Source organism: Python bivittatus, unplaced genomic scaffold (genome assembly GCF_059951505.1).
Source record: "Python bivittatus isolate LINGU-HERP-01145 unplaced genomic scaffold, Pbiv_v1 ctg000210_np1212, whole genome shotgun sequence".
Taxonomy (NCBI): domain Eukaryota; kingdom Metazoa; phylum Chordata; class Lepidosauria; order Squamata; family Pythonidae; genus Python; species Python bivittatus.
The window spans coordinates 3,435,242-3,448,998 of NW_028277053.1; the positions used below are offsets into that span (position 1 = coordinate 3,435,242).

Sequence of the window (13,757 nt, forward strand, 5' to 3'; positions counted from 1 at the left end):
GTGGCCACAGCCACACAATTGGAGAGCCAGTTTGGTCTACTGGTGAAGGCCCCAGGCTAGAAGGCAGGAGAAGGTGAGTTCTAGGTCTCCCTTAGGCATGAAAGCCACCTGGGTGACTTTGGGCCAGTCCCTCTCTCTCAGCCAACCCACTTCACAGGGTTGTTGTGTGGAGAAAATAGGAGGCAGGACTGTTAGGTATGTTCGCCACCTTGGCTTGATCAAAAGATTAACAAAGTGGGAAATAATAATAATAAATAATAATAATAAACCTGGCAATGGCTTTCAACTGGAACATTAAAAAAAGAAACTGAAGGCTTGATTTTGGCCGCTGAGGAGCAAGGTATTCGAACTAATGTAATCAAGGCCAGAATTGAAAAATCATCAAATGATTCAAAGTGCAGATTGTGCAAAGAAGCAGAAGAAACAGTAGATCCTATACTCAGCTCGTGCAAGAAGATCGCATAAACTGACTATAAACGACGACATAACACCGTCACCCAAATGATTCACTGGAATATCTGTAAAAATTATCTTTTCCCCTTAATGAAAAATTGGTGGGAACATATAGTTGAAAAAGTAGCTCAAAATGAGCAGGTTAAAATATTAGGGGGGTTTTGAATACAAACTGATAAAGTCTTGAGGCGTAACACACCCGATTTAACTGTGGTTGAAAAGTAGGAAGTGTGGATAATTATTGTGGCAATACCAGGGGACAGTAGAATAGAAGACAAAGAACTGGGGAAGATCAGAAAGTATCAAGATCCGAAAATTGAAGTTGAAAGATTATGGCATAAACTGGCAGTGGTGGTCCCAGGGGTTTTCGGCACACTGGGTGCCATTCCAAAAAGCCTTGGACGGCACTTAGGAAATCTGGACATCTCGACAAAATTTCCATCTGTCAGTTACAAAAGGCCACCCTGTTCGATCCGCACATATACTACACCGATACATCACGACATCCTAGGTTCTTGGAAGAACTCGATGCGAATGAAGGCCAACACCAGCTAAAGAACTGGCAGCTGTGATTTCATGTTGGGTACAGTAACAACAAGAACAACACCCCAGTGTTGTTGATAAGAAAGGCAAAAAAGTCTGGATAGTGGACATTGCAATACCTGGAGACAGCAGAAGAGAAGAGAAAGAACTGGAGAAAATCACAAAAAAACCCAAAAAACTGAAGACCTGCAAATAGAAGTAGAATGACTGTGCAAAAGAAAGCAAAGAAAGTACCAATAGTAATAGGCGCCTTGGGTGCAACCCCAAAACATCTGGAGCACCCCTTGAAGACCTTCGGTAGTGACAAAATCACCATCAGCCAATTGCAAAAGGCAGCTTTACTTGGAACAGCTTCCATCCTGCAATGATACCTTTAACACCATCAAACCATCGAACAGCAACATCTGCCTATCCCAGGTCCTTGGGAAGGAGTCAATGAGAATGAAGGCTAACACCAGCTAAAGAACTGGCAGCTGCAATTTCACGTTGTTATGCATTCATCATCATCATCATCATCATCATCATCATCATCATCATCATCACCACCACCACCTTAGGTGCAATCCCAAAACATCTGGAGCACAACTTGAAGACCATCGGCATTGACAAAATCACCATCAGTCAATTGCAAAAGGCAGCTTGACTTGGAACAGCTTCCATCCTGCAACGAAACCTTTAACACCATCAAACAACAACATCTGCCTGTCCCGGGTCCTTGGGAAGGACTCGATAAGAGGATAAAAATGCCAAATCCAGTCTAAACATCTGGCTGACTGTGTGACCAACCATAATAATAAAAGCCCCATATCTTTTTCATGTGCACTGAGGAAGGTCTACAATCCCATGGCCATGGTTGCCATCTTGAATCTTTTTATACCACCCCCACCCCCACCTCGTGGATACTCCCAACTCCTCCTTTCTTTGCCCAAATTTATGAACTGCCCTGTTGGATTTCTACCTCAGAAGCTACTTTGCTTGCTTACAAAGCCAACACAGGTGAACTTCAAGGCAAACCTCACTGCTGCAGTGGGGTTAGTCATATTACCTCTAGGAAAAATACACCACATTGTCATACACAATTATATCGTTAGAAACTAAAGACCATCTATAAAACTGGTAAATTTCAGTGTGGGAAGGATGTATCATCCATCCATCCATCCATCCATCCATCCATCCATCCATCCATCCATCCATCCATCCATCATCTATCTATCTATCTATCTATCTATCTATCTATCTATCTATCTATCTATCTATCTATCTATCTATCTATCTATCTATCTATCTATCTATCTATCTATCTATCTATCATCTATCTATCTATGAATGTACCTACCACTAAGCATATTTAAGCATCAGTCCGGGATAAGATGCTTAGCACTTACAAATGTATAATTTCCAGAAGATGTGACTAATTTTTCCTAGCAGTTGTTTGCAAGTCCCACTCCTTTCCGGCTAGTAATCTCAGCCGCCTTTCGAATGGCTGGCCAGCTGTGACTTCTTAAATATGCATTTCAAAGAAAATTAGAAGAGCACTGTAGTTTGTTCAGGGTCAAGACCGTTCCATGTAGCCCCTTTGTTCCTAAACTGAAACCCCCACATGCCTGCAAGAAACATAAAAGGGAACCACAACAAGAGGATGGGGACTACACCAAGACTTCTCCAGCCATAATCCCTCTCAGTGACTGCAGGCTGTTAGGGAGAGTTAACCATTCCAACCTCCCACCCAAGTTTGGGCAAAACACAAAGACACGGCTAAGATACATCAATTTAAAATAAGCCATAGTGTGAGTTTGAGTCACACACAAAGTCTATCCACAGAATGACTTACCGGCTGTGTTCATACAACAGAGCTGGATTCAGCTAAAACGGAGCTGGGGACTTTGTACTTCATGTGTTATGTGAACCCCAACATTACCTTACAGCACGTTGTGTGAATCAGACCGTCATGTCAAGTTATAATATATTGTCAATTCCAACACAACTCCCATCAGCTTGAGGGCTGGGCTGGGCAATGCATGCGTTGTTGAAGGCCAACTCCAGGAGTAGGTGTAGGCAGGACCCAAAGCAGATCTGCTAGCCCCCTAAGCCCCTCCAAATGCAAAAAAGAGAAGGGGCATGGCCCCATCCCCTCCTGGGGTTCAAAAGAAATGTTGGTGGGCCATGCATGGCTAACTTGTTTGGGCACAACAATTGTGTTCTGTTAATTCAGGTTGTTTAAGGTTTAATGTGTAGTGTGTTGCCTGAACCCAGCCGGTTTATTATGCAAACCAGATAATTACATTCAAATCCTAAAATGCCCCATCAAGTCCAATCATCACTCTACGGTGCTTAAGAACAAGCGTGGCGCACAACTTCTCACACAACAAAGGCTACCTCTGTACCTAAGGGAGCTTCGCAGAAGATCATGCAAATGACATATGTCTGTAATCGTTTTGCTGATAGTGATCAATGCCTGTCTGTCATTCCTAACCACAAGATCCCTCTGCCTATAAGGGGAATATTCCCACTGGATCTGCCTCTCTCCGTAGGAAGTCAGAAACCAGCCTGCTGTGCCGTTAAAAGCTAATTGCTCTGAAATAATTGAGCAGGTGAGCACAAAACTTTCACACTGAGATTTCCCTCCTTTCCTTCTACATCTGAACAACCCAAATAAAGACAACAACACAATCCAAACGAACAAAACTCGAAGGCGGGGAGGAGAGAGGAATGTGGTTTTGAAAGGAGGAGCTCCCTATCAATTTTATCCTGCAAATATTTTTCATGTAAGTCTTGAAAGCACGTTTTATTCAACAGCTGCTTTTGTTAAAACTCTGGTCACTTCTCTCTTGATTGTTACGGTAATGAAGCCTTAAAATATGACTGGTTGCTGGTGCAAAATGAAAGCAAGACCTGTGGGCAGAACTAGAAAGATGGCAATCAGCATAGAGTAAAAGAAAGATGGGAGGTCACATCGAGTTAAATACGGCATAGGCCTCCTCCCATTATTGATAAACGGTTTGTCTAAAAGTCATTTTGACCTTGACAAGTATTAATCCTTCCATAGGAATTATGTCAAGAGGAAGGCAGGACCACAAATGTCTTGGGTCATGGCATTTTCACAGGTAAGCTATGTCCTACTGGTAGGTCACCATAACCCAATGATGTTATCATTTAGGATTTTACTGTTTGCATTTAGGGAAAAAAATGAGGAGGAGAACTGTGAAAAAATAACTACAAATGAAGCAAGAACCCTGTTAGATTTAATACAAGAATTCAGGAAACCACCTTTATTTATTTTTAAGATATGCATTTAGATTTATAGCCTACTCCAGAAACTCATGGCAGCAAACATCACCTTCCTCCTCCACCGTTTCCTGCAATGACCCCCCAGTGATGTCAGCAGAGCTGAGAACCAGGTACAGGGAGTCCCCGGGTCAAGAACGCCCGGTTTAAGGACGACCCATAATTAAGAACGGAGCCTATTGTAGCAAAATTCAAGTTAAATACACAATGATTCGAGTTAAGTAGACAATGGTTCGAGCTCATTACCCAATACTACTTATGCAGTGTTCTACAATAATACTCTTCCGGCTTACGTACAAATTCGACTTAAGGACAGACCTTGAGGACAGACCTTGTTCTTAAACTGGGGATTACCTGTACTTGCTCACCTGGTCATCCTGGGTCTAATCAACTCCTTAACCATCCCTCTGCACTGGCTTTCCCTCTAGCTCAGTACTGGATAGGATTAGGCATCTCACAAACCCTGGTTCAGTTCAATCATGGTTTAGTGATCATATCATGGCTGGATCCACACATACTTTAATAAATCATGGTTTACAAATTATACTGGACAGTTTTAAACCTGGCAAGGGGTTGCCATGTAGGCATGCGCAGTGCTCTGAGCCAAGGGCTGGAGGGCCTCCCAGAGCCTTCACTGGTCATCCCGAGAGAACTTTCCAGATGCAAAGATGGTGCTCTTAGCAAGAGACAGATTTTCTGGCTTACTCTGGATGAATGATATTCCAGCTCTGCCCTAAGCCTAACCCTAAACCTAACCCTCTCCCCCCGCTTTGCCATAGTTCTTAGATCTCAGATTTTCAAGTATGTTCAGGTACGTTCCAGCCTGGAAAAAAAATAAAATTTGGGAACTTTTTCTGCCCCATTCTGCCCTACAAACATTTCCACCACTCTACGCTTCCTTTTGAAAGCTGAGCCTCATTCAGCCTCTTTCTGAAGCCTTCTTTTTCACTCTGTTTTTGCTTCGCGTTTTTGTTTTGCTCACAAGTTCAACTTTCTTCTCAAACCTCCCCCCCCCCGGATTTTTGAAAAGTCCAGTTGCATGAGTGAATGCACACCTTTTCAGCCTAGAGATATACTGATGCATTTTTACCAAAAAAAAATTCCTAATTAAATCACTCGTGTAAGTTATTTTCACTAAGGGGCATTTTCAATGCATACTTTTTCTCTCTGCAAGGGCAGCACAAAACCTGGAGGAGAGAAAACGGAAGCATGGGGCTTCTCAGGTTCAGCTCCTGGCCGGAGGATGAGGCAGCTGGGCAAACTGCAGAATCTCCCTCCCTCCCCTGAGCATCAAGAAGACGCTGATGGGTTGGGCTAAGCATGCAGCGGCCCCAGTATTCAGTTTCTGCCAGTGGCTCCCCGCGTCCCTTTGCAAAGGAAATGACACCCCCCCCCCCCCCCGGTTGCACATCCAGTCAGCCTCTAGCATTCATCTTCCAGTCCGGTCTATTCCTTTGTGTCTGTTCTCCACCTTCTGCTGATCAACTTCATTCACTCCAATTGTTACTATTACCAAAGGAGGAGGAAATGGGTCTCCCACCACCACCTCTCTCCATGCTATTCATCAATATCCTTATTAAGACATCCCTTTTCTACACTGAGCAGCACCGCACATTTTACACGACAGATACTCATGCAGTTCGCCACCAAGGCTTTGGATAGTGCTGCAGAATTCTGGAAACAAAACTGGATCTTTCTGACTGTGCATTTTTAAAACAACTCAAACTGCAAAGAAAGTGCATTCTTTTCCGTTTTAAAACTTCAAACACATTTTTTTTTAAAAACAGACTGAAAATTTCAGCTCATCCTCTGTGGCGATATTAGGGGTTCACCAGCCACGTGCCTTGGAGGTCATTAAAAATAATAAAATAAAATAGAAGCATAGTCCCAAGAAGAAGAAAAAGCTGCAAAATCCAGCTTTTTGGCCATGGGGAAAATCGTTCAACTCCTGGATCTGCATTTCTTCCCAGCTCTATGACATCTCTGTTGAAACGTGGCAACCAGATCAATTCACAATTTTCCATAGGTTGGTGAACCATGGATTTATATAAAGACATAACTGTACATAAGCTGGCAATTTTATTTTGACTTTTTTTTTCCGAGTAAGACACGGAGGCCTTTCTAACACCCATTGCATAGCTAGGCATTTAAGAGCAGAGTTTTCTGTCTGTTAGAAACTAGTGCGAGTTAGTAAAGATGGATCTGCTTCTCTGAGATGTCTAAAACAAACTCATCTGAATGGACCAGGACAGAAGTGACTTTTGGACATTCCACTTCCCCAAATTTTGCACTGTAGCCCTTAGCTCAAAACATGTCAACAAGCATATAAGAATACATATTTTAGAATGAAACATGTTTAGTCATTCACAGAAAGAAAATACTTCGAGAAATGCCTATCATAAATTATGATAACAATCGGAGGCTGAGAAATAAAAGGCCGTCTGCCAAAATATCACTTACAAAGAACAGAGGAACGCAGGGGTGTTCACAGGGCACGGTCAAAAACGTCAAGATGCAACTGAGGCTCCATCTGCTTTTTTACGCAACACTCATAAAAAACAGGCAGAGCTTGGATCACACCCTTGCAGTGGCCATCTTGACTTTTTTGACCATACCTTGTGGATACCCCCGGGTGGATGTTTCAGTACCAGGCTTATGGGGGGGAAAGGGGATGTTAGTCCTTCAGTTTTGCATTCTGGAAAAAGAGGTTCAAGCCACTCCCAGTGCCCCCCCTTAAAGAATTCAGAGCCCCCCCATTAATGAATTTTCAGTTCGAAGATTCTGCACCCTAACCGCTCATTCAGTGACACTTTGTGTGAATCTTGCTCCCTTGATGGCGCTCTGCTGCTAGGGCTCTGACATCGACGGTGTTAAGATGATCACTTTTTCCTCCAGTTGCAATTGACACAAAACTGATTTTTAAAAAGAAGTACCCAAATTATTAAAATGCTTATTTTAGTATAAATAGATGGTTGATGTATATTATGTATATTTTGTTAAAATATTCAAAAACATGAATTTTCATGTTGTTTAAGTCATTGATTAATATTTGGAAAAAATGGGATAGGCTGCATTCAGAACTGATGAGGTCTACAAGTAGAGCAATCTTCTCAGTGGATGTTCTGATGCAAACTAGGTATAATATTATACTGTTGATTGTATTATTGCTATTATAAAGTAAAAGAGGAACACGTTCCTGCTCTAACATAATTAAAATTTAGAAATGCACCTAAGGGAAACAAACCAGAGAAGAAATAAATGGAGGAGCTGAGTCAACAGGGAGGAAAGAATACTTGGATGAGGATTTTTGGTCCAAGACCTCACAGAGAAGGTGGGGGATGAGGAGAAGTGGGATAGCAAAGGTCATCAAGGCTTGTCCCATGAGGTCCAAGGAAAAGAGGTGGTCCCCGCCCAAGTCCTGCCCAAAGGGGCACCAGCCACACCAAGCAAAGGTATCTTCTGAGTCCAAGCAGGAGAAACGGGGCTTCCTGACGTCTTCCCAGCCTTACTCCTTAACACTACAGAGGTGCTCTGTCATTTGAAGGTATCGGCCCTGTGAGGCAGGCCAGATCAGAAAATCGATCCGATGGGAAAATTAAAGCTATGCTTTATTGAGATAGATTATAATAACAGCATCTTGCAAACCTGACTGTGCCTTTCCTCCCCTCCCTCTTATAACCCAGTGAAGCAGGGAGCCTCTTCCAAATGCTATCGTGCTCCCCAGGACTTAAGGAATATTTCGCACCCCCTTTGCTTATGCTGTGGTTCTTGCCTATTTCCCTCTAGTCATCTCCCTGATTCTCTGCTTAGGGATCTTGGAGGAAAGGCTTCCAGACAAGAGACCCTTTCCCCTAGCTGATCCTCCACTGCCCAGCCCTGCTTCCCACTTACATTTCTATCCCACCTTTTCAAGATCATGAGAGTGATCGTACCGCTCTGTGCTGCACTGGTCAGACCACATCTGGAATACTGTGTCCAATTCTGGCCACCACAATACAAAAAGGACACTGAGGAATTGGAAAGAGTGCAGAGAAGAGCATCAAAGATGGTGAGAGGCTTGGAGGCTAAATCTTATGAAGAACAGTTCACTAAACTGGGGATATTCAGCCTAAAGAAGAGAAAGCTAAAGGTATGATAGCAGACTTCCTATACTTGAAGGGCTGCCACAGAGAAGAGAGTGTGGATTTATTCTCCATTGTGCCCGAGGGGAAGAACCAACGGGGGGAAGCTTTACTGGAGGAGGTCCACATTCAAAATAAGGGAGAATTTCTTGATGTGAGAGCTCTTCAGCAGTAGACCAGCCTGCCTCCTGGAGTCATGGGGGTTCCATCGCTGAAGGTTTTCAAGCCAAGGTTGGACAGCCATTTGTCTAGGATGGTCTGAGAATGTCCACCCCAAACAGAGGGCTGGACTATAATTTTCTGCTGTCATGGCCTGTTCTTCAAGAGCAGCACCATTGCCACTCCTAAGGCAGGGAGGCCCTCCACTTGCAAAATAGTAAAAGGCCTTCAAAGCTCCAAGACCAACAAATGCAGTAATTCTGTTTAATAAGAAAGAGTGCACTGAGATTTCAAGGCTAATGGGAGGTCTCATTTGTAAAGGCTACCAGGGAACAGTTAATTTAGGAGTTGGCTAATGTTCTTCTCCTGAAAGTCCTTAAAAAAAAAACCCAAAGAAACCAAACCTTTCATAAATGATATATATTGGATTGTTGCCCAGTGAGGAAATATCAGTTATGAATAATGTTTCTACCTCCATCATTGTCAGTGTTTTAATATTCCTAATTACTTTTAAAAGCTACAATATTTAAGATAGGAAATCCTCTTGCTTTAAATTTTAAAGAAGTATTCCACGGTTAGCCCCTTTTCCTAAATCATTTGATGGGGTTGCCCTAATTGTGCACAACTAGCAGACGGGCCTTGCATTTCCCAGTCTACTCAGATTTTATTTATATATTTATTGATTGGATTTATATCCTGCCTTTTATTCTTTCAGGAGCTCAAGGCAGCTTACAGAAGATCTTATTCTTCCTGGCAACAACCCCCTGTGAGAAAGGCTGAACAGAGTGAGAGGGCCTGGTCCAAAGTCCTCCAGTGACAATTTATCTGACTAGAACCTGGGTCTCCCTGCTTCTACTCCTGAACCTATCCCAATACACCTGACTGATCCTTGGGCTGAGAGGGAGGGACTGGCCCAAAGTTAGCCAATGAGCTTCTGTGGGTGAGGAGGGACTAGAACTTGAGTCTCCCTGTTCCTGGTCCAAGACCTTCACCACTTCAACCCACAGTGGCTGTTGGGTTGAGAGGGAGGGACTAGCCCAAAGCCTCCCAGGGAAACTCCAAGGCTGAGGAGAGTCTAGAATTTAAGTCTTCCTGCTCCAGTACCTTCACCACTACCCCTATTGGCTCTCGAGTTCCTTTTTGAATCACACTTATGTGCAGAAGCTCTCAGGGATGTGGGATCAATTGGAGAAAAAGGGATTGCCAAAGCTGCCTTTAACTGTCAGAGGATCTTCTGCTCTTCCCATGGTTCCTTCCTACATCCTTCCCCAGGACAACAGTGCCATCATTCACTTCCTGGCCAGCCAGCCAGACTTCCTATAAGCATTACGCTGAGCAGGTGGACCCCATACCTACTGCACAATGGGCCATTCTGAGAAACTTTCAGAGCAAAGCTTAATCAGATGACCAGTCCAGTTGCAATAATGCAGAGAAGATGGAGCTAACTTTGGGCCAGTCCCTCCCTCTCAGCGCAAGAACCATTCAGGTGTAGTGGGGAAGGTTCTTGAGTCCCTGCTGGTGCTGGTTCACCACCAGAAAGAACTCCTGCGATCCACCTAACAATAGACCTGGCCCTGGGCTTGTGGCCCTCTTTACAATCCCCACCTTTGCGCCATGCCTGAAAAGAAGGCCAAAGAGTTGCACCAGAGATTCAACTCCTCCTTACTACACCCACTCGAGGTTTTGTTATACAAAACTCTCTTTTTTCTGCCAGGCCAAAATCTTGAGATCTTGCACATGAAGCAAGGGCCCATTGTATTCGTAGGCGAAAAATGAAGGATCTCAAAAAGAAGAGATGGTGATGAAAAGGCTAATTCAGAAGAACAAGACTTCTGGCCAATGTTTCATAATCATTTTTACAGAGGGCTTTTTAAAAGCTCTCTAATAATAGCGACTCAGTATTTCATGCCAACTTCTTCATTCTCTCCAGCCTTCTTATGCGTATGTGTGTGTGTGTGTGTTTTCTTTTCTTAAGATAAGAAAATGTAATATCCTTAAGGTGTTGTCTGCCTTGCTTTTTGTTAGGCAGGCAGGCAGGCAGGGAGAATTGGGGTACAGCCCTGTAGCAAACCATGTGCCTTTCCCTGCCAAAGGTCCCAGATTCCGCACTTGAAAAGGCAACAGAGCATTAGCCACGGAGGCTGTGGTCTTTCCTATATCATTGGTGTACAATCTGAGGAATCAGGATCACATATAGCCTCATAAAGTCTTGGGCATGGATCCCAGAGGTCTTCGTTTTCCAATGAGACTTTTGTTGTTGTTTTTTTGGTCCTCAAGCCAGACATCACTCCTGGTGACTTCATGGACAAGTCCCTGCAGTTTTCTAGCCAGCATTTCTGGGAGTGGTTTGCCCTTGCCTTCTTCTTCCCAGGGCTGAGAGAGAGTCACTCAGCTGGCTTTGTGCCCAGGGCAGGACTGGAACTCATGGACTCCTGGTTTACAAACACCAGCACCTTCACCACTAGACCAAGCTGGCTGTCAATGCATGGACAAGTCCCTGCAGTTTTCTTGGCAAGGTTTTGGAAGTGGTTTGCCCTTGCCTCCTTCCTGGGGCTGAGAGAGAGGGACTGGCCCAAAGTCAGCCAACTGCTTCATGCCTAAATCAGGGCTAGAACTCATAGTATCCTGGTATCTAGGCCAGCACCTTCACCACTACACCAAACTGGCTCTCTTACCATCAAGTACAGCCCTTCTCTGATACATATTCCACACCACATATCTAAAAGATGCTTAAGCAATTCAGCCTTGCAAATTCAGTCTTGCAAGCCACTCTGAGCACCATAAGGTAACAGAACATGGCAGTGAAGGAAGGAACGAGTGAACTCAACTACCATACAGACAAACTGGATCTTCGTCTACTAGATAGATCAGAACAACCATCCTCACACTGGCTCCTCTACTTGTGCAGGGATCAGAAATTCAGAATTCCAGTGAATGCCTCAAGCAACCGCTTCTAGAGAGTCATCAGTTTCTCAGGGAGCAGCAGAAAGCTAGGATACAGCATCATAGGGAACCCTGTCCTATTGCCAGTGCTGAAGAAAGAATCAACAGCTTGACCATCTGGCTCCTCTGAAGGGAGTCAGGAGACGCGCTGAAGTACCTTCTTCATTAGACTTCTCCAAATGTCACTTCCTTTCTTCAAAATCCTCACGGCCCCTTTGGCTTCCCCGAAAGAGAGCCTCCCCCTGCAGCTCTCTTTTCTGCCTCCTCTGTCCTCTACCTAGCCCATCTGCACAACGACACTGGATGTGGAGAAGAGATGTGTGATGTTGAACTCCAGCAATGACTTCAACCAACCTTCACAGCTGAACCTGAACCAAGGGGGCCACCACAAAAGGCCATGGCAGCATGAATCATCTGGGGAAAACGTCCCAGAAGTATCATTCTATTATCCTCATCTTTGTTGTAGATACTTGTCAAAATTTCTGATCAATAGTGCAAATTGGAGGTCATCTGTCTACTCAGTAAATTAATTGCAGTATCTCTCCCCCCCTTTGGAACCAGGCTGTTCTAGCAGAGTTAACAAGCTTTGTTCCATTATAACAGTGACAGATACATCGTCGCAGTTTGCATAACCTACCGATGTTGACTTTGGATGCCAACTAGACTTCTGCTTCAGCAGAAACTCACAAAGACAGCAAATACACTAATTTGCTAATTAAGAAGGCATTATGTGAATTAGGGCTTCTGGAAAAAGAAGGATTTGAATACAGCAGACCAACCTGATTCTTTCAATAGGAAATAGCCAAGTGGCTGGCGGTGAATCAGACAATTTCATCCCCCCTCCTCACACCCCCACACCTTTTCCCCTTGGAAAACAAGGCCATGATTGTGAAAGTAAGGCCACGGATCACAAGAAGAGAAACTTCAAGATAGCTCTTGCACAGTTCAGAGACCTTAAATAGGTCAGTGCTTCACTGTGGCTGTCACATCCTTGGACTCAGCCCAGGTAGAAGGTGTTTTAGAGGCTTATGAGAGAGTTACTGGAAAAAGGGATAATTCAAACTGACAGGGAGAGGAGAAGAGTAAGTGTGCCTGTGTGGTTTACCCAGGATCTTGGCATAGATCTAAGCTAATGAGCGACTGTAACCTCATGGCCCAACCACGTTGCATTCAGTAATCACACCGACAACCAGTTTTCTCTTTGGAGACAGAATTCCATTCTCCCACCTAGAAAGCAGAAAGGATCCCAACGCGTGAGAATGCAATGTTTTCCTTGCAGCAGCCTGCTCCCAAGGAAGAGACTTGGGCACCGAACAGTGAATGACTAATAGTACACGGATGACATTTGTAAAAAACGACTTTGCAGGGAAGTATCTAAGAATAAAACAGTAACCGAACCACTGCTTTCTTGGAACGATCCTTATCTCAAAATAGAAACACGGCATTTTAAGGAAGGGATTTATCATGGATACAGTCCATTTCGAAGACAGCTCTGCTATTGTCTGTAACGTAAGCCACTGTGGTAGAAGGCAGGTTATTTCATAATTATGGGATATAGAGGCATCTTTGCTCTTCAACTCACCACTGGAACAGTCTGGCCCTCCCCATCCTGGTTCGCAGTGACAAGTGTCAGGAGAAACACACCGTCCGTGGACACATTCTTCAGTGCAGAGAGCTGGGAACAGAAAGAGATATACATTACATCAGTGTTATGGGCCGGAAAAGCCTGGCATAATACGTATATGCTATTATTACAATTTCAAGCAACCTAGCTTGCTACGATATGTTTTTTTTTAATTCCCAGAAAATGTAAAAAAATGTCAACATGGCTTGATAGGGCAAGCAGGATGTCCTGAGCCAAGGCACTTGGGACATTTCCCTTGAATTAAAACTTTGGTATGGACCCCCCTGCCAGTCCTTGGAGTGCCACCTCCAGCATACCCCTCAAAAGCTGTGTGACCCTCAGCCTGGAAAAAGGCAACTGATAAGCTGTGATTTAGATTAAGCCATCTTTGAAAGAGCCTGACAACCCAGTAAGTTGAAAATCAAGGCAGGCCATTGATTGATCTAAAGGTCCCAGTGTAGTTAGCACTAATTATAGTGGCTGTTCTTCTGATTCCTGGTAAGAGTTTTTGCAGCCCCATCTGGAGACAATGGGGACTAGGTAGACCACTACCACTAGGTAGACCAGACCAGGAAATCAATTCCACAGGAAGGCTAAAACTACTACTGGCTTTAATAACAGAAACTTGC

At 44.0% G+C, this 13,757-nt stretch overlaps 1 protein-coding gene and 1 pseudogene across 7 annotated transcripts in view; one reads left to right on the top strand and one right to left on the bottom strand.

The window, feature by feature from the left end:
- Positions 1-13,757, bottom strand: part of MEGF11 (multiple EGF like domains 11) — a 408,014-nt gene that overhangs the window by 248,896 nt on the left and 145,361 nt on the right. For all 7 annotated transcript variants that reach the window (XM_088139201.1, XM_088139198.1, XM_088139199.1 and 4 more), the window contains exon 6: positions 13,087-13,179. In XM_088139201.1, the coding sequence (XP_087995327.1) occupies positions 13,087-13,179 (93 nt within the window). The remainder of the gene's footprint in view (positions 1-13,086; positions 13,180-13,757) is intronic.
- Positions 277-1,373, top strand: LOC148216143 (uncharacterized; annotated as a pseudogene).